At 44.2% G+C, this 27,203-nt stretch overlaps 1 protein-coding gene across 4 annotated transcripts; it reads left to right on the top strand.

Annotated features, from left to right (window-relative positions):
- The first annotated feature begins 17 nt into the window (after positions 1–17).
- On the top strand, positions 18–26,733 carry TTF1 (transcription termination factor 1). Of its 4 annotated transcripts, none has more exons than XM_059925903.1 (11): positions 18–60; positions 3,582–4,606; positions 5,931–6,157; positions 7,498–7,683; positions 8,639–8,717; positions 12,022–12,152; positions 15,181–15,415; positions 17,926–18,015; positions 19,978–20,043; positions 24,301–24,386; positions 25,503–26,733. In XM_059925903.1, the coding sequence occupies exons 2-11, from the start codon at positions 3,600–3,602 to the stop codon at positions 25,622–25,624; spliced, it is 2,229 nt and encodes a 742-aa protein (XP_059781886.1). In that variant the 5' UTR covers positions 18–60; positions 3,582–3,599; the 3' UTR covers positions 25,625–26,733. The 4 variants fall into 4 exon arrangements, 3 of the variants coding, with proteins under 3 accessions (XP_059781886.1, XP_059781885.1, XP_059781887.1); XM_059925902.1 differs by having other exon boundaries at positions 25,288–25,550; XM_059925904.1 differs by lacking the exons at positions 24,301–24,386; positions 25,503–26,733 and adding an exon at positions 21,634–22,345.
- Positions 26,734–27,203: the final 470 nt, after the last annotated feature.

The raw sequence follows: 27,203 nt of genomic DNA, 5'->3' as shown, positions 1-27,203 counted from the left end.
TTCCGCTTCCACGACGCCAGCACTTCCGGATTGGAAGGCAGGTGGCGACGCGCTCGGAAGGTAGGTGAAAGCGCTTTATAGTTGCTCCGGCTTTTTTCCCAGTTTGCGTGTCTGAACCGAGCGGTGTGTGGCCGCTGTCTTCATCTCCCCGGAGGCCCGCCTTTGGCCCAGGTCCCCAGGGATGGGGGTGGCGCCTGTTTTCTCCGCAGCCGCTCCAAGCCCCTCCACTCGGGAACCTCTCGTTCGTTCCTCCCTCTCAGCCCCGGAACGCCCACCCCGGGGCAGAGCAGGGTCTCCAGGGCACCCCAAAGTGGGGAGGGGATCGGGACCAGGCTTGGGCACGTCCCTGCAGGGCGGGAAGTGGTATGTTCCGAATAAGTGTGAATAAATGTATATCCATATATATCGAACGCCGGGGAACCATTTGGGAACCAGACGGACGAGAAGATCCCAGCCCTTAGGAGGCCGGTTATGTCCCAACGGAGCGAAGTGCAGTAGGGAAGCCGCTGGATTGTTGAGAAACATTGTAACGAGGAGGCGGGACCCAGAAGGGATTAGAGAAAGTGAGTTTCAAACTTAGACCAGTTATAGCGCAGAAAGGTAACGGAGGAAAGGCATTCCTGGGAAAATGAGATGCTTTTGTAAAGTCCCTGATAACGAGAAGGATCATGGTGTATTCTGGGAACGGAAAGAAGACAGGATGTCTGAAACCCAGGGAGAAATGAGAGGTGGAGAGGTAGGCATGGACTAGACTAGATCATGAAGGGCATGGTAGGTCTGTAAGGATTTGGGACTTTATCTTAAGAATAATGGGGGGATTTCCCTGGTGGCCCAGTGGTTAAGAATCCACCTGCCAGTGCAGGGGACACGGGTTCGAGCCCTGGCCCGGGAAGATCCCACATGCCTCAGAGCAGCTAAGCCCGTGCACCACAACTACTGAAGCCTGCGCTCCTAGAGCTCCATGCTCTGCAACAAGAGAAGCCACGGCAATGAGAAGCCCGTGCACCACAACGAAGAGTAGCCCCCGCTTGCCGCAACTAGAGAAAGCCCAGGCGCAGCAACAAAGACCCAATGCAGCCAAAAATAAATAAAATAAAATAAATAAATTTATAAAGAATAATGGAGAAGCCATAAAAAGGCTTTAGTGGGAAGTGACTATATATTTAAAACATTGTGCTGAGTTCAAGAGACCAGAAGGAGAAGCATACAAGGTATTTACAAAAAAGAAAGAAAGAAACTAATGGAAGGTAAAAATATTAAAAGGAATTATCTGCTCTGTTCATTGTTATTGAGAGATCCTGAGGGAATTCTCTGGTGGTCCATTGGTTAGGACTCCGTGCTTCCACTGCAGGGGGCACGGGTTCGATCCCTGGTCGTGGAACTAAGATTCCGCCAAGCCACGCGGTGCAGCCAAAGAGAGAGAGAGAGAGATCCTGAAAGATGGGCCAGGAAAGTATCTCTTGAATTTAGTGGCTCGAAGGTCATAGCACTCTAACTGGAGCAGTCTCAGGGGGGAGTCTTGGAGGTGGAAGCTGCGAAGAGGTGTGTTAAGAAGGGGTTTGTGTGCATCTCTGGGTGACACCAGGGAGGAAGGCCTTAACCAAAGCTCTTGATGCCTCCGTTGGAGGTGAGATCCTGGGGCTGGTAGATTTGGCTTATAGGTATCGGTCCATATGTTTGTTGTTCCCCATCCTTCCAGCTAGACAATTCTTAGAGCTTCTTGACTACCTAGAAGAAAGTAGGTACCTTCTGTAGAAAATGTGCCTAAGCATTCAGACTTGAAAGACCACTGACACAGAGAGGTCTCCAGGATCTGTTGTTAAGTGAAAATAGCAAAATGCAGATCAGAATATACAGATGCTACCTCCTCTGTGAGAAAGGAGGGGAAATAAGGACAGATTATTTTGCTGTTTGAACCCTGTAAACGTATTACCTTTAGTCGCAGAGAAATAAAATCTTAAAAATTGAAACCCAGAAGCAATACGGAGCAAGGAGAGTTGTAAGACGTGTTTGTAAAATTATATTTTTAACCATGTTTTTTGCGAAGTACATTTCTATTCCTGTACTTAAACTCCAGAATGCACGTACTCTGTATAAGAATTGACATTGGAGCCTTATTAAACTTCATTCCGACTTACTGCAGAACTTGGACTTTTTGTTGGACACTAACAAGGCCCATTCAGCCTCTTTCTCAAAGAGGCGATCTTCTAGTTTGAGGTCAGTGGATACTTGATGTCCCCGCTCTGAACCACAGCTGGGCTAAATGCTACAAAAGAGAAATAGTTTGCTATGAAAGTATATCATTTGGGGAATGGGCCAAGCTCAAGGGGTCAGGAAAGGTTTCTTTCTTTTCTCTCTCTCTCTTTTTTTTTTGGTAAATACTTAAACAGTACGTTTACATCCTTCAGTTGCTTGTTTTAACGCTTGTGTTGTTTTAAAATACATTTATTTATTTATTTATTTATTTATGGCTGTGTTGGGTCTTCGTTGCTGCACGCAGGCTTTCTCTAGTTGTGGCGAGCGGGGTCTACTCTTTGTTGTGGAGCACGGGCTCTAAAGCACAGGCTCAGTAGTTGTAGCGCACGGGCTTAGTTGCTCTGTGGCATGTGGGATCTTCCTGGACCAGGGCTCGAACCCGTGTCCCCTGCACTGGCAAGTGGATTCTTAACCACTGCGCCACCAGGGAAGTCCTTAATGCTTGTTTTTAGGTGAAAGCAGTCTGTATTCTTGTTCTGCCCCTTGCTTTTTAAAAAGTGAACTATTTCAGTTCACTTTAAAAGAGTAGACAAATAAGAGTAGACAAAAATATAACAAACACCCCTGTACTCATTACTCCAGTTAAGAAATAAAAGATTACAGAGATAAGAGAAACTGGCTCTCTACTTGTCCCTAATCCCTGAATTTACCGGTTATAATCCCCATGCTGTATTCATAGTTTTACTACGTATGTATCCATTCAGGAAAGATACATGAAACTTTTTTTGTGTTTTAAATGTAGTATACATGACATCATAATGTATATATTCTCTTAACATAATATACACGGCCTCATAACATTTATATTCTCTTAACGTAGTATGCATGATATCATGATGTTTATATTCTTTTAAAGTTTTCTGGAAGAAGCGATGTTCAAGCCAAGCTCTGAAGGATGAAAGGAGGCAGGGGTGGGGTAGGAGACAGCGGAGAGCGGCCCAGAGAGAGGGAGTCGTGATTTATAAGACCTCAAGCCAGGGAAAGGATTGAAGCATGTTTGGGGAACCAAATAAAAAAAAGGCACGTTTAACTGGAGCACAGAGTTTGAGAGGAGAGGTAGAAGATGAGGCCGTGGGGGAACACGGGCCCCATCATGGCAGAGCACCGTTCTCAATTAACTTTTTTTTTTTTTTTCCATATCATAAAGGCAGTGGAACCAGACAAGTGAATTACAGTGAGCTTGCTACGCGTTTAGAATAATAGAAAATTTATAATCATGACTCTAGGCTTGTCATTTGTCCTGCAGTTTCGTTTTTGTGTGATTTTTTTTTTTCTCCTGAGGCTAATGTTTAAAATGCTCTGCAGAAATAAACCATGTGGTTCAGTTTCCCTATAGGAATAAAATGGAAGGAGAATCAAGCAGATTGGAAACCCACACTCCAGTTTTCGTCAAGAAAAAGACTAAGCATTCTGTACATAAGGAGAGACGTGGGAGGCATCCCCGTGAAGGTTTCGGAGACTGCCCCCTGGCAAATGAACAGGCTGACATATCTAAGGGTAAAAAAAAGAGAAAGGACGCCCAGCATCTTGTTTCTTCTCCTTTGGAAAAATCAGAAATTTGCGATGAGACTGAAAAGGCCACTTCTATACCCAAAAAGAAAAAAAAGAGAAGAAAAGGTGCTTTGGGAGTCAATGAGGAAACAGGTGTTGCGTGCCTCCTGGTGGATAAAGAAAACATTGAGAACACACCAAAGAATTTTAGAAAGGATGTCGATGTCGTTTACGTTGATGTAAGCAAGGAGCAAAAGTCCACAAAAGGGCCTGAAGCAGATGAACCGCATTTAGTTACTGAGTCACGTGAAAATGAGTCAGAACTGCATGATAAAGTTCGGGAGAAAAAGCATAAAAAACATCGGAGGAAAGTTGCATCCTGTGTTGCTGTCCAGGAAAGTCTGGGTGCAAGCATCACCCTGCCCGGATCAGAACCCCAAGAGCAGAAACCCCAGCCTCCCATGGGCCAAGAAGGTGACATTGCACAACTGCCAGTGTCTGCAGATCAAAGCAAGTCTAAGAAAAGAAAGAGGAAGCGTCCACGTGACCAGGAGTTCGAGGCCTTGCCTGCGCCTGAGAGCGCTGAGAACATACACTCAGAGGGATCGCAAGTGATTGGTGAGGTCGGCACTGCAGGGGGCAATCAGGAGTCCAGTGGCCTCAAGAAAAAGTCTAAGAAAAGGAAGAGAAGATCTGTTGATACTGCCGTGGCGCCTGGCGGTGATTTTTCAGTGCTCAGGACGAGCTCTGAGGACACGCTCTTTGATTCAGCGGAAGGTAATGGTACCTTGATTGAAGAAAGTGCGAAACCCAGGCCACAAGAGGAGAAACCCCAGGCCTGTTCGGAAGAGGTGCAGAGGTAACGTGCGGGTGTTGAGCCTTCTGATGATGTGCGTCTTGGGTGTGAAGTCTGCCCGTTACCTCTTTGTTCGGCACGGCCATAGTAAGTGGCAGAAATCATAAAGAGATAGACCATCAAATGTATAGGATGTCGTGCACATTTAACTGAGTAACTTGGCAGGTACCTTCCGTTCTTCATGTGTAAAATAAGGCAGTTAGATTCTGTTTTCACTAAGAACTATTCCAGCCCTGAAATTCTATGCATAAGTTTAGAAAGAATTTTAAGACCCCACAGTTACCTTGTCTGTATGTACAGAGATAGGAGAAAGGATCAGAGAACTTAGAATGTTACGGAACAAGAAAAAAACTTGAGTTAGGGTTCTCCTTAATAAAAGAAATTTAGATATCGTTACTTATATAATTATCATTTAAGTATACTGGCCGGTGAATAGATGCAGGAATTTTTTTAAAGCACTTTATTTCAGTTCCTGGGAGTCGGGACAGGTTTTCTCCCCATTTCTACTCTGTGACTTTCTTACATTTGCTAGATTGTCCTGGCTTAAAGTAGTTTCACGTAGAAGTTAAATGGCAGAGGGCCCAACTCACATCATCCTCTGTGCCATCTCATTGGGGACATTTTTAGATCACTGATAACGAGGCAGGAATGTTCTCGGCCTGTGGTTCGTAACTTGTATGGGGCTGTGGACCTGTGAAAGCTGTTGACCCTTTGCTCAGACAAATGCATACAGTTTTGTTTTTGTTTTGTTTCAGTTTCCTGTCTGGGTGGTTAGCTGATGCAGTTGACTAAGAGCAGCTTTGGACATCTGGCAGAAAGTTTGTGGGAATGAATTAGTGATAGATACATAGAAAACTATGTTTTCTTTATACTGCGGAGGGGAAAATATGTGGCTGTTGTTAACTGCAAGGAAGCAATTGTAACGATGTAAACCCTGAATGTTGACTTAACTAATTAGTAACCATTATTATAAAACATAACTCGTGGAGGTGGGGGAGGTGTCTTGAGTATCCATGGGCATAGAAGAGGGCTGAGCTTATTAGGAAGTCAATATCTGAAACAATAAAGTTGAGAAATAGTAACATAAGAAGCAATGCCTGGTGGAAATAGGGCTTAGGGCAACATGTTTACCTTCCAGGCAGCCTCTGAGGTGTATCCAAGTTAGTAAAGCTACATTAAAGAGTTCAGACATCACAGACTGAATCAACTCCAAGATCCCAGCTTTAATGCTGTTGTAGTCAAAGGGAGAGTCACTGTAAGAAAAGAATCTGAAAGCCATTAGGGCACGTGACCTGTCAATGTTAATCAATCCAGTTTTTCTCCTTAGATTAGAACCTACAAATGAAGAAGAAAGCAATTTGGAGTCGGCTAAAGATCCTGAAACCAAATATTTATCTGAAGATTCGAGAGATTCAGATAATTCAGACGTGGATTTGGGTTCCGCTGTGAGGCAGCTCCAGGAGTTCATCCCTGATATTAAGGAGAGGGCTGCCACTACAATTAAGCGAATGTATCGGGATGACCTGGGACGCTTTAAAGAATTTAAAGCCCAGGGTAAGCTTGTGGAACTTGAATATTTGTTGAACTTTTCTATATGCGTAAATAACCCTGACTTTCTTCTGTGAGCGATTCAGATTTATAGAGTCACAAAAAGCATCCCTTAGCTACTTTCAGCTTTATCTCCTTCCAGAATCGTTATCTGCACTGTAAAATTACCAAAATGAAGTGCACTAGTTTTCCTCTTCTTTGCCCAACTTCTGGTAGGGGAGGCGAGGAAAAACGGGGCTAACGGATCCAGGTGATCCACAGACTGGAAGATCAAGCCTGGAAGAAGAGGGGGAGGAGCTTAAGTGGTTGAGGCACTGGGAGGGGGGCACAAGTGAAATCAAATTAAAACACGCATATCAACATCATCAGCTTTGATGAGGTGTAATTTCAAGGATATTAATTTGAGGGTGAGCTGGTTGTAGTGGGCCTGGCTTCAGGCAACACCCAGCTTGGTCTCCTTCTTGATTTCACTGTGTTACAAGAACCTCCCAGAAAGCTTACTGGATTTCAGAATGAACTACAAATGTAAGGCTGTGTACTGCAAGTGAGCAGTACTTACTGATGAGTATCTGCTGTATAAGGCCCAGTGCCACTGGTCATTGAAAAAAGTAAAAAGAGGGGCCTTAGCCTTATGGAATTAATCATGTTGATAAGATTAGTTTTTTTAAAAAATAGACAAATTGATCAAGGAAAAACACAATTTATAGAGCAATATCTATAGAAGGACCCCATTTTATTTCTGTATTCTATGTTGAAATTTTTATGAGTATGTATTTTATAAAAGATTTTTAAAATAAGTCTAAGATGAGGAAAATGTACTGTGTAATGCAGTCAATAATAATGAGACTTGAGTGCTTTGAGTTATGACAAGGAATAGAACGTAAGTTGCAGTGACATTGTCCCCACCCCCCCCCCCCCAATATATATACATAGAGAATATACAGGTTCATGTTTGTGCCAACCAGCTCCCAGCACTGCCTTGGGGGGAGGAGGAGCAGAGGAGAGTGAAGGGGGGGCCTTCTTTTAAACTTTTATTTCAATACTGTTTGAATTTTTAGTAAATATCTATTACTGTTAATTTATTTTTTAAATAACTGTGTAAAAAGGAATTGATGACACAAGAAAGGTCACATTGGAGTGGGATGACCAGGGAAGACTTTGGGAGGACACTGTGGCTTAGGCCGAACTCTGCAGGAGAGCGAATGTCAAGGGCACAAGCAGGGGCTGCTCCCCGACAGGTGGGGAGGAGCTGACGGGTGCTGTTGTAATTGCTAAAGACCAAACGTTGGTTCGCTCTCATTCATTGTTGACAGTTGTGTACCTTTTTCTCCTGCCCCAAATCCTAGGTGTCGCTATTAAATTTGGCAAGTTTTCTGTGAAGGAAAATAAGCAGTTAGAGAAAAACGTGCAAGAATTTCTGTCTCTGACAGGAATCGAGAATGCTGACAAGCTGCTGTATACAGACAGATACCCAGAGGAGAAATCTCTAATCACCGACTTAAAAAGAAAATACTCGTTTAGATTGCACATTGGTAAGTTTATAACTGTGGCCACCTTGACCACCCATAGCCTTCCAGCCTTACGCAGATAACCGCGGTGAGTATTGAGCACAGTGTCTGGCCCGTCCAGTACATGCAGTGCATGTTAGCTGCTGCTACGTTAATAGTATTTTTATTGCCAGCCTATACGTTCAGGGATTTGGAATGTGTTCATGTCTCCCAAGAATAGTGCTTTTACAGATTTTCTAACAAATTAGATGATCAGCTTCCAGCTTTCCTACTTGGTAACAATTACGGTTTTGGTTTCTCTTCATGTCCTCTATTGTGTATTTTTTGCATATACTGCACAAAAGTACTCTGGTATACACCAGAGTCTCTGAGGTTTTTTAAGTAGAGCCATATTTGTGCTTTGAGCTGGAACCCTCCTCTTGGAGGTAGCCTGGGGATGTTAGAAGGTCATGAAGCAATGTAGGTTTGGACTGGAAAAAAAAATCTCTCTTGAATTTAAAGAGGATAATTTCTTAGGTGGAATGCACACAGGAAAACAGAACAATGAGCCCCTGCTGGGGGATCCTTTCATCTTTAGAGTGGCAAAGCAGGAAAAAGCTTATTCATTTGGAAAGGTTTTTTGTTTATCTTATGGAGAACTGCTGGCATGTGTCCTCCACCTCTGCGCCCCTTCCTCCTAATCCAGATTATGTTAAAATCCCTTTGCCTAATAAGGGTCTTTTCCATGAACTTAGTAGACCAGAAGCTAGAGCCTCTACATACTAAGCATCTAGTTTTCAGAGATCGCCAAGGAAACGGGATTTTGTATATCTGCTCCCCAAGACGGCTTTCTGCGGGACATAGGAAACCGCAACCTCCACCTGGGGTCTAGGATAGCGCGTGTTGTAAAAAGGGGCCCTTCTGGGTTTCTTTTATAATTGCGACTGCATTTCATGCCACGCTCTGGTTGTCCCTCTGACCACCTCTCTTCCGTCTTTAGGTAAGGGCATTGCCCGGCCCTGGAAACTCGTATACTATCGAGCAAAGAAGATGTTTGATGTCAACAATTACAAAGGCAGGTAAGAAAAAACTTGAGCGGAGCATTTCTCTCGTCTTTGCTGATACTGTAAATCAAAACGTACACAACAAAATCGTGAAGAGTTTCGTGCGTGAAACCAGATGTGTCGTCAGGTGTATGTCTCCAAAGACCCTTTCGGTTTCCACCTCTTGAATAAATCTTCTGTCATCTTCCCATTTCTAAATCCCTGGCGTTTACTTTATGCTTTCATTTTAGCATTCCCCATGCACTGCCTCTTACCGTTACCCATGCAGTTTTCTCAGCAGTCTCCCAAGTTGTAAGCTCCTTGTGAACCCAGACATTCCTTCTCAGTGTGATGTGTGCCCTTCAGCACTGAGCCCAGTGCTTTGGGCTTTCAGTAAATATTTGAAGGTGGGAGTGAGCACTTGTGTGAGGTCATTTAAGTGTGATTCGGTAGCATCAATGCAGAGCTTCATGTGGCAGTAGCCATTCTCTCCTCCCTTTTTTCCTAAATAAAATACCCAATTATGGTCTGTTTCCAACATTCCAAATAAAACAAATGTAGACCGAGCGTCAGTGGTGGGTAAGCACTCTGCTTAAGGACAAAAGGATGAGGGAGAAAGCATCAGCTCCTACCCTTGAGGGCCCAGACAGCCACCTAGGGCTCAACTACTGATCTCACTTCCAGGAGGCAGATGGAGTGAATCTGGCAGGGCCAGTTGGGTCCTACTTAGCACCGTGATTTTAAATCAGGACATAGGTACTATCAGAACTTAACATTGATATGACCTTGGCTTCTTTTTAAAAATTTTTACCAAAAGAAAATAAACCTGAAGTAGAGGAAAGGTGCCTCCACACAGACTGAAACCTGCCCTCCCTTTTTCCCAAGCCCCCGCTGTGTAGTTTAAGGAAATTCACTAAAGGTGACATTTTAAATGGGACCAAAAAGGTGCTTTTGGTAAATGAATGAGGTAACATGTTTTTCTACCTGTTACATCACTGTAGGAAATGACATTTTTCGAATAATGAAAGTCTCATTCTGATAATAAAGTTCATTCAGTGGTACCATATTATTTGTGTTGTGATGACCACTTACCCTTAAAGTATTTTTCCAACTTAAGGAACTCTTAAGTGAAAAAACCATAGAAAGTCAAAAATCAAAGAATTGTAAGGCTCCAAGGGGCCATGGAGGTCAGTACACCTGATTCCTCATTTTTGTACACTCTGTTTTTCTCTCATGTCCTCTTTTTTGTTGCTTCAAGGGTACCTTTAAGTCGTGTTTTAAATCTCAGGAAGACCCTGCTTGCCTTGTAAAGGAAACTGCTAAAAAGCTTGATTCTTAAATGGTGAAGGATTTCGCGTCTCTATTCACCATGCTCTGCATTTTAGGTACATTTCTGAGAATGCTAGGATCTTACTGTCCCACGGTAGTTGTGGATCACCCTCATTAGAAATGGTTAGTATTTTACTAGGGCTGCTTTTGTGTTGCATTAGTAATAACATAAACTACCGCTTCTGGCCCCTCTTCCTCCCCCCAAAAAGGAATTATAAAATGTCATAAAGATGGCTTTTTCTTCCCTTAAACATTTAAGATGTTTAATCTCAAAATCCACATATATTACAGTGCACTTTAGTTCTTTTCTTTTAATATATTTGCTTTTATGTGGGATTCCTACATCTTTACTTCCTTAAACTGTGACAGATTTGTGCTAAGGCATCTGTCACATCTTTTTTTCTTAATGACAGCTGTCCTTTTTTTTTGGCTGCGTTGGGTCTTCGTTGTTGCGCACGGGCTTTCTCTAGTTGCGGTGAGCAGGGGCTACTCTTCTTTGCAGTGTGTGGGCTTCTCATTGCAGTGGCTTCTCTTGTTGCGGGGCACGGGCTTTAGGCGCACGGGCTTCAGTAGTTGTGGCTCGCAGGCTCAGTAGTTGTGGCGCACAGGCTTAGTTGCTCCACGGCATGTGGGATTTTCCCAGACTAGGGATCGAACCCCTGTCCCCTGCATTGGCAGGCGGATTCTTAACCACTGCGCCACCAGGGAAGTCCATGTCACATCTTTATTGAGCATCTGTTGTCTGTCAAGCGTTACGGGTACCAAAGTGTAGAAAACTGACAGGGTCCCTGCCCTCCGAGGACTTCCCCTCCAGAGCTGTGCTGTCCATCCTTGCGACCACCAGCCTCACGTGGCCATGGAGCACTTGAACTATGGTTAGTCCAAGCTGAGATGTGCTGAAGAGTGACGTATGCAATGAACTTAGAAGGCTTGTTGTGGAGAAGAGAATGTAAAGTATCTCATTCATACTTTTCAGTTCTGATTACATGTTGAAATGGCTGCATTTTAAATATATTGAGTTAAATAAAATATGTTATTAATTCATTAAAACTAAATAAAATTAGGGACTTCCTTGGCGGTCCAGTGGTTAAGACTCTGTGCTTCCACTGCAGGGGGCGTGGGTTCAGTCCTTGGTTTGGGAACTAAGATTCCACGTGTCGCATGCTGCCGCCAAAAAAAAAACCCAAAAACGTGGAAGGCAGAGTGGAATGGTGGAAAGTGGTCCTTGGTGATTTGATTGAGCTCCTGGATTAAGCTAACCCTAGGGCCCACCTGTATCTGGACTTTTCAATTGCGTGAGCCAATAAATTATCTTAAAAAAAACTAAATAAAATTAATTTTCACATGACCACTAGAAAATTCTAAATGACATCTGTGGCTCATATTTCCATTGGCCAGTGGTGGCCTAGACGAAGAGTCAGATAAACCAGGGAAGCCAGGAGTGTACAGTTGCCAGTGGTGACGGGCAGTGAGAGAGCAGCAGAGTGTCCTGTGGGAGAGGACAGCAGGGCACCTCCAGCCCAGGTGGTCAGGGAAGCCCTCTCTGAAGATGCACCATTTAAGCTGCTTCTGAAGAGCTTGCAGGAGCTTTCCAGCGGTGGAGGGAGGCCATTCCCACCACAGGTCCAGAGGCTCCGAGGTGAGAAAGGCCGATAAGGCCCATGGGGCTGAACTTAGGGAGCGCCGAGCTTTGCAGGCACAGTCAGAAGTTTGGGTTTTATTGTGTGAAGCCTTTATGGGTTTGGCTGGGGAATAGCATGATCGGATTATTTGCCCTGGCCTCTGTGTAAGTGAGCCAGGGAGTGCGGTGACTGACTTACAGGATGCTCATGGTTGCGATGCCGAGGCAGGAAGTGTCTGGGCGTGGGTCCTCGGTAGGACTGCGCTGAGCTGGTTTCCTGACAGCCCGCCCTACACGGCTTCTCCCAGCGTCGCAGCATGCTGCCGTGAGAATAGTGGTTTTAAGCTTGTGGTTAATGCTCAGCTGTGATCTGTTTTCCCTTCCTCTAAGGTATAGCAAAGGAGATACCGAGAAGCTAAAGATATACCAGTCCCTCCATGGAAACGACTGGAAAAAGATTGGTGAGATGGTGTCTCGAAGTAGCCTCTCTGTGGCCCTGAAGTTCTCCCAGATCAGCAGTCGTAAGTCGTGGTCTCTAGAGCCCGCTTGGGTGAACGAATCAGCCCAGAACGGCCCAGGGCCCAGGCATCACTGCAGGCCTATGGCCTATCTTCTGAGAGAGTCATCACTTTTTCAGCCATTCTCTTACTGATTCATTTATTTCTTCATGCATATTGATGCAACCTATATTCACCAGACTGATTTCTGCCACACCTTATTTCAGTAGCTTTCAGTGTGACTCTAACTGCCAGGTAAACTGAAACCCACTCAGCCGGTGGGCAGGAGAGCCTGGGCCACCAAGGTCCCTTACCCAAGGTGGCCAGGGAAACCATCACAGGGAGGGCCTGTTAGTCAGGGACGTTTCCCAAAACCAGTGTCAGTCATCTCTTGTCTCTTCTCCTCTTTCATAAAAAGCTTCCTTGGTTATATTCTTCACATTAAAAAGTCCCCAGTTGCTTTCAGAAGACAGTCCTTAGTGGGTGTTAGCTTCAGCCCAGAGGCTCACGTGCTCCGGCCCTGCAGGCAGAGCCGTGCAGCGGGTCCCAGGCAGGTGTCTGCATGTCCGCACATGGTGAACTCTGAGGTGGTGGAGACCACGCCTTTTGTGCCACCAACTCCGGCCACCGGTGCCATGTGAAGACTCAGCGCAGCCAATTCTGCCAGTTTCCAAGAAGTAAAGCAAACATCTGGATTTGCATGTGTGTGTGAAATCAAGATCTTTTTTTCTTGGGACTCTCTTTTTTTAAATAAATTTATTTATTTATTTATTTATTTATTTATGGCTGCGTTGGGTCTTCGTTGCTGCGTGCGGGCTTTCTCTAGTTGCAGTGAGCAGGGGCTACTCGTCGTTGCGGTGCGCGGGCTTCTCAGTGCGGTGGCTTCTCTTGTTGTGGAGCACGGGCTCTAGGTGTGCAGGCTTCAGTAGTTGTGGCTCACGGACTCTAGAGCGCAGGCTCAGTAGATGTGGCTTATGGGCTTAGTTGCTCAGCGGCATGTGGGATCTTCCCGGACCAGGGATCGAACCTGTGTCCCCTGCATTGGCAGGTGGATTCTTAACCACTGCACCACCAGGGAAAGCCCTCTTGGGATTCTTTTGATTTTTAAATATTCATTCAAATTGTTACTGGGGAAATAGTAACAATAACATTCTGTAGGCCAAATCAAAGATACTTGTAGCCTGCCAGTTTGCGGCCCCTTCCTTAGCATGACTGTGAGCATCTAGACAAGAAGAGTGAATCGTAGAAGCTTTTGACGCCCTGCACCAAGGACTGGCTTTAGGAATTCACAGGTGCCGGGACTTCCCTGGTGGTTCAGTGGTTGAGAATCCACGCTTCCACTTCAGGGGACGCGAGTTCGATCCCTGGTCGGGGAACTAGGATCCCACATGCCGCAGGGCAACTAAGCCCACGCTCCGCAACCAGAGAGAAACCTGCGCGCCACAACGAAGGTCCTACGTGCTGCAGCTAAGGCCGAACACAGCCAAATAAATTTTTAAAAATTAAAAAAAAATAGAAAGTTTCATGAGTGCAAAATATTAAAAAAAAAAAGAAGAAAAAAAGAAATTCACAGGTGCCTTCTTCATCAAGTACTGTGGTGGCGTCACTGCAGCTGTTAATGTCACTCCAGAAACTCTTGGGGAGAGTTATGTATATAACATGAAAGTCGTTTGGTTATTCTCTTCCCACTAAATGTTTGGAAGCCTCACCATTTCCTGCAGGAGGTATTACTCTTAGAAACAGGAAGAACAGCTTTTTCGAAGTTAAAAAAAAGATTGCTTTAAGAAAGGTTTTTTTTTCTTTGCAGTTGGTTTTGTGTGTGTGTGTGTGTGTGTGTGTGTGTGTGTGTGTGTGTGAGATTGGTTCTTAAAAAGAATCTATGGCCACTTTCGTGGTTTCATTTTGATTTGCATGTAACTGATAGTTTTTTTTGTTTTGTTTTTTTTGTTTTGTTTGGCTGCGTTGGGTCTTCATTGCTGTGCGTGGGCTTTCTCTAGTTGTGGCGAGCGGGGGCTACTCTCTCTTGCGGTGTATGGGCTTCTCATTGCAGTGGCTTCTCTTGTTGCAGAGCACGGGCTCTAGGCACGCAGGCTTCAGTAGTTGTGGCATACGGGCTCAGTAGTTCTGACATGCGGGCTCTAGAGCACAGGCTTAATAGTTGTGGCGCATGGGCTTAGTTGCTTCACGGCATGTGGGACCTTCCTGGACCAGGGCTTGAACCCGTGTCCCCTGCATGGGCAGGCGGATTCTTAACCACTGCACCACCAGGGAAGTCCATAACTGATAGTTTTATGTTTGTGTAATTGAGATGTTGCCCATTGTCTTCTGAAAAGTGTCTGATTTATCTTTTTGTTTTTAAAGACTTTATTTTGGGACTTCCCTGGTGGTCCAGTGGTAAAGAATCCTCCTTCTGATGCAGGGGACACTGGTCGGGGAACTAAGATCCCACATACCGCGGGGCAGCTAAGCCCGCGCTCCACACCTGCTGAGCTCACGCGCCCTGTAGCTCATGTGCCGCAAACTACAGGGGCCATGCACCACAACTAGAGAGAGAAAACTCACACGCCACAACTAGAGAGAAGCCCGTGCACCACAACAAAGAGCCCGCGCTGCAACAAAAGATCCCACATGCCTCAACAAAGATCCCATGTACCGCAACTAAGACCCAACGCAGCCAAAAAAATAAAGAAAATAAATAAATTAAAAAAAAAAAAGACTATTTTTCTAGAGCAGTTTTGGGTTCACAGTTAAAGTGAAAGGAAGGTACAAAGACTTCCTACTTAGCCCCTGCACTACACATGCACAGCACACCCCCATTCTCAACACCCCCCAGCAGAGTGGTCCATTTGTTACAATCCATGAAGCTACCTTGACACATCTTAACCCCCCAGAGTCCACAGTCCACATTAGGGTTCACTCTTGGTGTTGTACCTTCTGTGGGTTTGGAGAGATGTCCAATGACGGATATCCATCATTATCATTTTGCTGTTAATATATTGTGTTTGAAAGCAAATAGATTAGCAACTTCAAGACCATCCTTTTATGTCAACAGAAAGAAATCATGGTGCTTGGAGCAAGACGGAGACCCAGAAACTAATCAAAGCTGTTGAAGAAGTGATTCTAAAGAAAATGTCTCCCCAGGAGCTAAACGAGATGGATTCTAAACTCCAAGAGAATCCTGAAGGCCGCCTGTCAATTGTTCGGGAAAAACTCTACAAAGGCATATCCTGGGTAGAAGTGGAGGCTAAAGTGGAAACCAGGAATTGGATGCAGTGTAAAAGTAAGTGGTAAGTTTGAGGCTTCTTACATAAATTTCAACAAGATGCATTCCCTGGCCCTCCCTCAGCAACTTCCGGAGAGGGGTGGACTGCTGAGGTTACTAAGAATATCTGTAACTGCCACGTGGAAAGCCTTAGAGTAGGTCAAGAATGATCTTCTCTAATCCGCTACTCCGACCACTTCAATATTAATAGGTGATTTAAGTTAGCATTTAACCAGCCCTGATTCATTGTGTGGCTTCTTCACAAAGAACTTGAACCTTTTTATTCTATTTTATTTATTTATTTAATTGAAGTATAGTTGATTTCCAATGTTGTGTTAGTTTCTGGTGTACTAAAGTGATTCAGTTATGCATATATATTATGTTTTTATTCTTTTCCAATATAATTTATTACAAGATATTGAATACAGTTTCCTGTGCTGTACAGTAGGACCTTGTTGTTTATCTATTTTATATATAGTAGTTTGTATCTGCTAATCTGCAATTTCAAATTTATTCCTGCCCCCTTTCCCCTTTGGTAACCATAAGTTTGTTTTCTGTCTCTGTGAGTCTGTTTCTGTTTTGTAAACAGAACTTGAATCTTCTTAATATTGAATATTGACTTCTGGTTTCTTCACTCTGTCCCTTTCTTCATAAAACAAGGTTGTTACCTATTTATAGCATGAAAAAAAAATACAAAATTAACGTCTGAACATTTAGGAGGGAAATCACAAGCGTAGTGATCAGTAATGGCTCCACCTTTTTACTTTAGCTTTCAAATTCAGCGGTTCCTCTGTCTTCATCCAAAGCAGGGCAGTCATACTCTTCATCCTAGAACATCTTTAGGCACATCCATCACGAAGAAGTAGTTTCAGTCCAGATCTTGCTGCACGTTCTTTGCCTGATGTAGCTTTTCCCAGCCCTGGAGGGTTTCCGAGCTAACTTTCAGCTGCAACATGACAGCTTGAAGCAGTGGTTCTACAGCCCATGACCCAGGCCTCCTGCATAAAGGGGGCTCCATCATCTTGACCATTAAAGAAGAATGAAATCCAGAGTGGGCGTGTTGTATGTTAAAAGCAAACGCCTAGATTACACTGTGTATTGTTTATATACCTTACAGTTCTGCTCTAGAGTATTTATTTTACTAGAAGACTACCCTCAGGAAATAAGCTCCAAAGGACAGATAATGTTTGGTGCGGGGGGGAAGTGTGTAATATGGAGGAACCAGAGCCCTTTCTACCCCTATATCTTAGACTTAAAAAAAGAAGGAGTGGGGCCTTCCCTGGTGGCGCAGTGGTTAAGAATCTACTTGCCAATGCAGGGGACACGGGTTCAAAGCCCTGGTCTGGGAAGATCCCCCACGCCGCGGAGCAACTAAGCCCGTGCGCCACAACTACTGAGCCTGCGCTCTAGAGCCCGTGAGCCACAACTACTGAGCCCCCGTGCCACAGCTACTGAAGCCCACGTGCCTAGAGCCCGTGCTCTGCAACAAGAGAGGCCACTGCAATGAGAAGCCCGTGCACCGCAACGAAGAGTAGCCCCCGCTCGCCACAACTAAAGAAAGCCCATGTGCAGCAACGAAGACCCAACACAGCCAAAAATAATTAAATAATTAATTAATTAATTAATTTTTAAAAAAGGAGTGGGTTATAAAGCCTCAGTTGGAAGATGATATGTCAGTGTCTTAACAGGGAAATGATGAAGGGGAGCCGTGCTTCAGAATCAGCATAATTAAATAACATGCAAGGGTTCTTTTTTAATTTGAAGAAAAAAGTAGGAAACTTGAACACTGAACATAGATTTACTTCATGAAACATTGAAATGGCATCAATGGGTACATTTCAAACCAGTGAAGGTGGGCGGCTATTAGTAAAAACAGTGTCAGTTTCTGTGTGAGTGCGTCATGCACCTCCCTTCTCAAGAAAGTAAATGTCACAGCTCATGATCTGTCCATCAGATTGTGACAAATGTCACTCTTCAAGAGAAGCACTTTTTAAATATTTTTAATTGGGCTGCTGCTCTCATTAGGAACTTCAGGGAACCCTTTCCCTCAGCCATGAACTTTGGACCTTCGAGGAATCATTGAATCATTGATCACTTTACTAAATCTGTGTAATTTGGTGTTTCAGCACTTGTAATGGTAATAAGAGCAATGTCTCTCTGTTTTATAAGCAAGCAAAAATAAATTGAGTTTACACAGCGCCCTTTAGCACCTGCAAGCAGGCTTATTCTTCCCCCCCCCCCCCCCCGCCTTTTTTTTAACTGTTTATTATGGAAATTGTGTAACACACACCAACTTAGAACTCCTTGTATCCATCATTCATTTTCAATAACCATCAACTTTCTATCTCTTTATTTACCCTTTCCCATTTAAAAAAAAAAAAAAGATATTCTTGATGGTGGTAAATGTTAGCAGTGATGAGTTGCGAAAGTTATGAAGTGGTTCTGAATAAGGACAATTTAAATGAGGCAAACAAAGGACATTTTAATGGAAACTTTACCCCTGAAAATAAACTGTTTTTCTTTCCTTCAATGTAGGACGGAAATTCTAACCAAGAGGATGACAAATGGTCGGGACGTATACCGGGGAGTTAATGCCCTACAGGCCAAGATCAACCTCATTGAAAGGTACAGAAATAGAAAGTGACGATATTTTACATGTTTTTCTCTCTAGCCAAAGAGTAGTTGTTAAACAGCAGAATCTGCAGTAAGATTACCACGGTTCATATTCCTGTTCCAGCACTTTCTACGTGCATGACCTTGGACGTGTTTCCTACCTTTCTAGGTCTTGGTTTGTTCATCTTAAATGAGGATGATGATAATAGTACCTGCCTCTTAGTGTTATTGGGAGAAGAAATGAAATAAGGCCTGTAAAACGTAGCATGCCCTCAATCAACATAGCTGTTTTAGTCTTTAAGGCTTTCACATAGACATTGCTTACTTGTGTCCATTGGAAAATGGAGGTAAATACTTCAGGCCGAGCCCTGCTGCTCTCTAGCACGCGTTAGTTGGTGTCACTGCTGCTTGGTGTTTCATTTTGTCTTTGAGCTCCTGGTCCGTGCAGGGTCCTCCCTCCCCTGATGGACAGGGAGACATGGACCTGTTTTACAAAGTCTACGAGTCTACTGGACCTGGGCTTGTGTCCAGTGAGGAACAGCAAAGAGCACAAGAAACCTTTGGATTCTGGCCGCCCTGTCCAGCTGCATTGTTCTTGCGCTCTGTCAGGAAGCCTGCTTCTCCTTCACTGGTGGGCTTCCTCGTTCTCCACGCTGGCCTGGCTGGGGTTGCCTTCCCCTTTTCTCCTCTACCAGAGAGACAGCAGAGACCAGCAGGGCCAAGGAGGGCATCTCACGTCAGGCAGGCCTGGGTTCCAATGTGGGTACCGCCTATGAGTCATGAAACCTTGAGCCAATGACTCGAGCTCTCAGCCCTGATTCCTGGCCTGTGGAAAGGACATAATCCCCCAGCTTCATCAGGTGGTGTTGAGGGTAAATGGATTAGTGGGTATCAAGGTCTTAACCCAGTGTCTGTCACATAGTAAGTGCTGAGTACCCATGTGTACTGCTCTTGTGTGTCTACATTGAATGGTGAAGTTGTGTTTTTGTTTGGTTGGTTGGTTGGTTTTTTTTTGTTTTTTGTTTTAAACAAGACTGTGTGGTTTTAATTTATTTATTTTATTTTATTTTTATTTTTTTATTTTTATTTTTGGCTGTGTTGGGTCTTCGTTTCTGTGTGAGGGCTTTCTCTAGTTGCGGCAAGCGGGGGCCACTCTTCATCGCAGTGCGCAGGCCTCTCACTATCGCGGCCTCTCTTGTTGCGGAGCACAGGCTCCAGACGCGCAGGCTCAGTAGTTGTGGCTCATGGGCTTAGTTGCTCCGCGGCATGTGAGATCTTCCCAGACCAGGGCTCGAACCCGTGTCCCCTGCATTGGCAGGCAGATTCAACCACTGCGCCACCAGGGAAGCCCAGTTGGTTGGTTTTTAATACTTTATTTATTTATTTGGTTGTGCCATGTCTTAGTTGCAGCAGGCGGGCTCCTTAGTTGTGGCATGCAGACTCCTAGTTGCAGCATACATGTGGGATCTAGTTCCCTGACCAGGGATCGAACCCAGGCCCCCTGCATTGGGAGTGTGGAGTCTTAACCACTGTTCCACCAGGGAAGTCCCTGTGTTGTTTTTTTTTTTTAACTGAAGTATAGTTGATTTACAATGTTGTGTTTAACCTTTGCCGTACAGCAAAGTGACTCAGTTATACATATATATATTCTTTTTCATATTTCATTCTTTTCTATTATGGTTTATCACAGCATATTGAATATAGTTCCTTGTGAAGTTGTGTTTTTTACTAGGCTTGGTGGGAGATGCAAAGGGCTCAGGAGGAAGAACGGTGATTTTTTCGTCTGTAGCTCACCCCATGACCTTGGGCTGACCTTGGGTTAGCATGCCAGTGACACTGGGCCTGTGTAACAAGGGAGCTGGAACAGGGCTGAACACGCTGAGGCCTCCCAGCTCTTAATATTCTGCGAGTCCATGAAGATGTCCATCATGTTGATTTTTGGCTTGAAAACTTAATTTCTATTTTTTCTCATAGGTTGTATGAAACAAACGTGGAAGATGTTAATGAAATAGACTGGGAAGATCTTGCTAGCACCATAGGGTAAGGCCATTTGTTTAATATTAATATCAAGCTAATGAAAAAATCAGAGAGGAGTTCTAATAAATGACTGCCTCTCAGATTTGAAGAACAGGACTGAAATTCCTGCTGCCTATGGAACTCATCTATAAATTGTATTTGTGTATGTATGTATTGGGAACCCCCTGTCTAAGTACCGGACCAGGTAAATCAGACCAACCCTCCCTCCGCTCCAACCACTACCTCCACCCCAAGACACCTGAGAAGAGTGAATGAAATGCGTGCAGAGGCTCTTAAAAGCTTCAAGGAGCACGCCGGCTATGACTGGGACGAAGAACCCACGGTCCCTTTGCCCCTGATTAGCCTTTTACCGTTTGCCACGTTGACTTTATCATGCCTCCCTCCCTCCCTCTCCTGCTCCCTTCTACAAGGGAATGGGATTCTTTCCCTTAACCGTTTCAGTGTTAGTGGTGGACGACACGTCCTCAGCAAGGCTGTTATTCTGCATCAGCACAGTGATCCTACTGAGGGCACCTGACACTGATGCACTGCTATTGTCTAAAACACAGTCCCCATGCAAATTTCACCCATCGTCCCAGTCATGTCCTTTATAGCACTTTCCCCCTGATTTAAGATCCAGTCCAGGATCTGTCTCCTTAGTGTCTTCTAATCCACAGAGTTCTTCTGCCTTTGTTTTTGTTTCTTTTTTTTTTTTTTTAATGATTGGAGTATAGTTGATTTACAATGTTTCAGGTGTACAGCAAAATGATTCCATTATAGATTCGTTTCTGTTATAGATTTTTAAAAATTTATTTATTATCTTATTTATTTATTTTTGGCTGCGTTGGGTCTTCATGGCTGCGTGTGGGCTTTCTCTAGTTGGGGCGAGCGGGGGCTACTCTTCGTTGTGGCGCGCTGGCTTCTCATTGTGGTGGCTTCTCTTATTGCAGAGCACGGGCTCTGGGCGCGTGGGCTCAGTAGTTGTGGCTCGCGGGCTCTAGAGCACAGGCTCAGTAGTTGTGGTGCATGGGCTTAGTTGCTCTGTGGCATGTGGGATCTTTCCAGACCAGGGCTTGAACCCGTGTCCCCTGCAGTGGCAGGCGGATTCTTAGCCACTGCACCACCAGGGAAGTCCCTCCATTATAGGTTATTACAAGATATTGAATATAGTCCCCTGTGCTATACACTAGGTCCTTGTTGTTTATCTATTCTATATACAGTAGTGTGTATCTGTTAATGCCTTTGTCTTCTATGACATTGAAATTGTGGGAAAATACAGGCTAGTCATTCTGGAGAACTTGCCTCAGTTGGGGAGTTTGTCGGATGCTTCCTCACCATTAGATTCGGGTTTTGTATTTTACGTGGGAATCAGTCACGGGGGAGGCTGTGTCTCTGTCACCAGGTCACATCCCATCATGAGGCATGTGGTTCTGATTCTGATCCCCTGGCTCTGGCGGCCTCTGCCACACTGCCCCACTGTAGAAAAGTAAGTTTTTCTCTTGGTGAAAAGAAATGGCCACGGGGAGATATTTTGAGACCACATCAAGCTCCTGTTCCTCTTCGGGTTTCCCTCAGTGGTTTTGGTGTGCTGTTCATTTGCATTTCTCATCTGAGGAGTGAGATTTCATCAGCTGTCGCTGTCTGCCTTCACCGCTACGGTCCTTGCGTTTTCAACCAGTTCCTGCCACTGGAGGAGAGGCCACCACTCTGAAGACCTGAATTCACTGCTGGCCAAGCGAGGGAGAGCTGGCTGGCAAAGCACAGTCCCTCTAAGCAAAGCGAATTGTTGAGCATCGCGGGGCTCAGGGGTTGGTGGGCTTTGGGAGGTGGGGATGTTGAGGGACCGTCTGGCCTTTAGTTTGGGAAGGGTGCTGAGGGGAACAGGGCTGCCGCGGCCTGGCTGCGTTTCAGAAACGTGGCTGCTGGCGTGAGGTTGTCACTGATCCATTAGGAGGGGTGTGAACTGGTTCTGCTGCTTGGTTATTTACACCTCCGGATAATGGACAAAGAACAATCTGTCCTTTTTTTTTTTTTTTTTAACTTGGAGAATTGGAATCTTTTCGTGGCAGGCCCTGTTGGGAGTCACAGACACATGCCCGTGGTTCCAAACCCTTTCCTCTTCTAGCTCGTCTCAGGGGTGGGGCACCAGCTCTTGGGTTTGTGGGTCCCTGAGAGGGGAGGGTGTTAGGGGCTTTGAAGGAAGGGTATCCTGCTGTGTACCCCACCAGCTCCCATGCTAAGAAGTATTCTTGTCGACAGGTCCCTCCCTTTGTAATATCCAACCGCTTTTGAAAAATCTGACTTTTCCAATAAATGTGTATCTTGTGACATTGCCTCAGATCACATTTCTTAAATTAAAATGGGTTTTTAATGATTTTAAGTAGAATTATATACTTAAATATTGATTGTTCTGGTTAAGGTTTAGAAATCTCAAAGCTGTAAAACAGACATCATGGCATCCAGTCAAATACCATTGGAAATAGTACATCCTTAAAGTTTTAATAATGAATTAAAACAGTGAAAATAATTAAATTAAAAGTTCGGTCTCTTCAGGTTCTTTAAGCCTCCCTTGTGAAGTATTTAGGCAGGATTTTAAAGAAAGCATCTCTACCTAATGAGATGTAACACCTACTATCTGGACATGTTTGAAAATGTCCAGATCAGTTATTGTTACTTCTTGAAGCCTGAGCTTTGATCTGCAGAACAGCCTGGGCGCAGGGCGCTGTGGGAAGAGGGAAGGCATAGATGCCCTAGAACTTGGGCTTTGCAGTCAGATGGACCGGGCGTCAAGTCCTGGGACTCTGCTCATAATTTAGCCAGCCTTGGGTAGGTCATTCCCTCACTTGCCTCTGCGTCGCGGTTTCCTCATCTGCGAAGTGGTTTAACAGGACCGTGATGAGGACAACAGTAAGGAGACAGTGCGTGGCACACGGTGCACGTGCAGCGGGCAGCTGCTGCCATGAAGACGTAGAAAGAGCCCAACCGTCTTGTACTTCCACATACGTAGCAGATCCAATTATTCCCACTAATCATATAACAACTAGATTAATTAATTACTGAAACAAATATGCCATGCTTTTATGGCTTAGGAAGTGAGTGCCCAGGAAGTGAAGTTAGTGATTTTCACTGTAAAAAAATATTTAAGATGTGGTTGTTTCCGTCCTACTTATTGTAAATGGAAAATGGATTTGACTCTCCAGAATATCGTAAGCATCCACTTTATTTAGCTTTGTAAAGTAAAAAATCCAGACCCCTGCCTTTGCACTGTGACAAATATATAGTTATCCTAAATGTAGTGGTTAAGAGTGTAGGATTTGTGAAATGTTGCCATTGGCAGCAACGTGGATGGACCTAGAGATGATCATACTAAGTGAAGTAAGCCACACAGAGAAAGACAAATATCATATGATATCAATTATATGTGGAATCTTAAAAAACTGATACAAATGAACTTATTTACAAAACACAAATAGACTCACAGACATAGAGAACAGACTTATGGTTACCAAAGGGTTAGCGGGAGGGAGGTAGGGGGATAAATTAGGAGTCTTGGATTAACATATACACACTACTGTATATAAAATACATAAACAATATGGACCTACTGCATAGCACAGGGAACTATACTCAATATCTTGTAATAATCTATAATGGAAAAAAATCTGAAAAAATAATATATATACATATATGTATAACTGAATCTTTCTGCTGTACCCTTGAAACTAACACGTTATAAATTAACTATACTTCCATTTAAAAAAAACTGATATCAAAAAAAAAAAGAAAAAAGTAGAATTTGGAGTGGACCCAATTGAAGTCCCAGCCCTTCCCCCCTCATTCACTGTAAGATCTTGGCCATCTTCTCTCGGTTTCCCCATCTCCAAAACTAGGGATAAGCGTAGGAGCCCCCTCGCAGAGTGGTCGTGAGGGTTATTTGTTGCTTTGCGGAGAGCCCTCAGGGTGGGGCTGAAGACAATGTTAGCATCAGCCCCTGTGAGCTAGTGTTACACCTTGTCTTCCCAACTGGTAGTTTAGATTATTCTAGTTTAGACAGAATCCGTCTTGTTAGACTGCTGTTTTTCTTCCTTTTGTGTGTGTGTGTTTAACCAGATGAACAATAGCTTTTCACATGTGTCTTATTTTTCACATGTATAGACATGAGGATTAAGAAAGCTACTTAGGTCTGTAGACCACCCCTCAATCAATGCACTTAGTACACAGGACTGAAATGATTAATTTTTAAACTGCCACTAACTTTTTGACACCTTTTCCTTTCTAAAGGGATGTTCCTCCATCTTATGTCCAAACTAAATTTTATAAGCTGAAAGCTACCTGTGTTCCCTTTTGGCAGAAGAAGACTTTTCCAGGTCAGTATTTTCGATATCTGAATAGTTAAAAACACAGCATGTGGGGACACACGCTGGTAGTGTGACCTTGGGTAGTGACTTCTGGGAACCTCAGATTCTTCAAATGGAAAACGGTGAAAATTGGCAAATTATAACCCCTACCTGACAGGACTTTCAAAAGTACTAAATGAGATAATGAGCTTGAAAAGGGTGGTCACCAGGCCACCGGGCGTTTAGCAAGCACTGGGTGAGTAGCTGCGAGTGTTTCTGGATTGCACAGCACACGTGCTCACATGCACACGCTCACACCACATGCCTGCACACACACTGATCCACAAAAAACTGGAGATACAGTTTCTTCTCTGCAGCCATTTGTAGGTGGTTTACATATGTAATTCCCAAACCCGGACTATCACAGTCAGGTGGGCAACTTGGGGAAAAGATACATACCTGGGTCTCATCCCAGACCCAGTCAGTCGATCCTAGTCTCTAGTCTGGGTGCAGAGGCTAGATTTTTCTCTAACAAGCTCACAAGTGAGTCGCCAGTGGCCTGCCCAGCATCATTGTTTGGGAACCGCTGGTTCGGGTAACACCCCGCCCTGCAGTGTGTGACAAAATGCTCCTTGCGTTCAGCAGACACCACTTCCTGGGTTTGAATCCTGGCTTCACCCTCCTGACTCTATGACTTTGGATGAGTTTTATAATGTCTTTATGCCTCATTTGAAAAACGGGTGAACAATAGTGCCTACCTCATAGGATTTTTGAGAGGATTGAATGAGTGACTATGAATAAAGCAGTTAGAGCCAGGTCTTGCACACAGTAATGCCAGTAGCAATGCGTTGTCGTCGTCCGCGCCCTCCGTCCTTTGACCTTGGGAAGAGGCTTTGTCAGATCATCTCAAGATTCAATTTCTTTTCTTTAGAGATTATAGACTACCTTTATGAGACTAGTCTACCGTTGCTTAAAGAAAAATTAGAGAAGAAGATGGAGAAAAAAGGGACTGAGATCCAGACCCCGGCCACCCCCAAGCCAGTCTTCCTGTTTCGAGACATCTTTTATTGTGACGATGACAGTGAGGGAGAAGACGGAGATGAAAAATGTTAAGCGGCTGATACTCTCTCTTGTCCATTTTTCTAGGTCTGGTTGTGTTTATATACGTGTCAATAAAGCTATTTTCACTATTGATTTTACTGAAGAAGGTGCAACAGTCAAAGGAAGGGTATGAAAATAATAACATATTGTGGAACATTAAAAATTGATTCACATTTCATATTCAAGTTTGTCTGAATGTGGAAAGAAAGGCGAGTGCATGAGTAGATTTAATATTTTCTGTGCTATTAAGTTGAAAATAATTACAACTAATGGTTTTCATACAACAACAGGATCCCAAGTCCCTCTAATGGCAGCAGAGGTTAGTCATGTCCAATGAACTTTTTTTGGCTGCGCCACATGGTTTATGGGATCTTAGTTCCCCACCAGGGATTGAACCCAGGCCTTCGGCAGTGAAAGCACAGAGTCCTAACCCCTGGACCGCTAGGGAATTCCCCCAGTGAACATTTTCATGATGTGGATTCAACTATACGTGCATTCAGCAAAAAAGAGAACGTTAACAATTTTAATAATGCATGCCGTTTTGCTTTCTGTTTTTCAGTTGTTTAGATGTATATGTTAGCGTGTGTGCGTATTAGGTAAGTGGTACAGGGAAGTTTGTGTTCCCGCAAACTGGTTTCGGTTCCCATGTGCCTGTCATGGTGTGCCTATCTCATCTTCCTGAGTGTGATTCTAGTGTTTAAAGATAGGTATTTTTCATACAAGATGCCCTCTCAAAGCCAGTCACAGAATTCATCTGGTGTTTAACTGGAAAAAACAAAGAAACCAGCAATCTCTTCCATTGCTTCTGGAAAAACTGCCTCTGTTAGACTTCCCTTGCTGGCAAGGGAAATAAAGTGCCCAGGCTTCTAGCCTCATCTGTACAGGGGAGAACATAGAAAGGAAGGTGTGGGTGAGTAATATCCCATACAGTGAGGCCACCCTCTGTGCCAAGGTGCAGCACCCCTGTCTCCTGAGTGTAGCATCATGATGTGTGATGTTGGTTAATTCATCCACAAAGCTAGACATTCTTCCAAGCTTGCCGTCCTCAGAGAAGGAAGAATACAGAGAAACAAGTTGAGGAGTCCTCATTCACCAGTATATCCACAGCACCTATCATGGTGTTGTGCAAATAATAGATACTCGATAAATATTCAGGGAACAAATGAGTATTTTCTTTTTAAAAATTAATTAATTTATTTATTTTTGGCTGTGTTGGGTCTTCGTTGCTGCACGCAGGCTTTCTCTGGTTGCGGAGAGCAGGGGCTACTCTTCATTGCAGTGCGCGGGCTTCTCACTCCGGTTGCTTCTCTTATTGTGGAGCACGGGCTATAGGTATGCGGGCTTCAGTAGTTGTGGCCCGTGGGCTCATTACTTTTGGTGCACGGGCTTAGTTGCTCCGCAGCATGTGGGATCTTCCTGGACCAGGAGTTGAACCCGTGTCCCCTGCATTGGCAGGCGGATTCTTAACCACTGCGCCACCAGGGAAGTCCCAGAACAAATGAATATTTTCTTTTTAACAAGCATTTTGCCTTTAGTCACCTCCATCTATCTGTCAAACATACCAATCTCCAGGCTGATGGGAATATAAGTTACATGTTCCTTTTGGAGGACAATCTGGTAGAATACATCAAAGCCTTAAGAATGTACATATTCTGAGATCCAGCAATTTCACTTCTAGGACCTAAAGAAATAATAGAACTAGTGTAAAAGAATGGCACATTTATAATATGAAAACTAGAAAAATAT

This window comes from Balaenoptera ricei, chromosome 6 (genome assembly GCF_028023285.1).
Source record: "Balaenoptera ricei isolate mBalRic1 chromosome 6, mBalRic1.hap2, whole genome shotgun sequence".
NCBI classification, from domain to species: Eukaryota; Metazoa; Chordata; class Mammalia; order Artiodactyla; family Balaenopteridae; genus Balaenoptera; species Balaenoptera ricei.
The sequence above is the reverse complement of the archived record's forward strand: the minus strand, read 5'-3'. Positions and strand labels throughout refer to the sequence as shown.

What these genes read in the sequence shown, in the direction of transcription:
- TTF1 (XM_059925902.1), top strand. Translation starts at nt 3,600, where the DNA reads ATGGAAGGAGAATCAAGCAGATTGGAAACCCACACTCCAGTTTTCGTC. An exon ending in TGTTCGGAAGAGGTGCAGAG is followed by an intron (nt 4,607 to 5,930) that starts GTAACGTGCGGG and finishes TTTTCTCCTTAG; the next exon opens with ATTAGAACCTACAAATGAAG. An exon ending in CTCGTTTAGATTGCACATTG is followed by an intron (nt 7,684 to 8,638) that starts GTAAGTTTATAA and finishes TTCCGTCTTTAG; the next exon opens with GTAAGGGCATTGCCCGGCCC.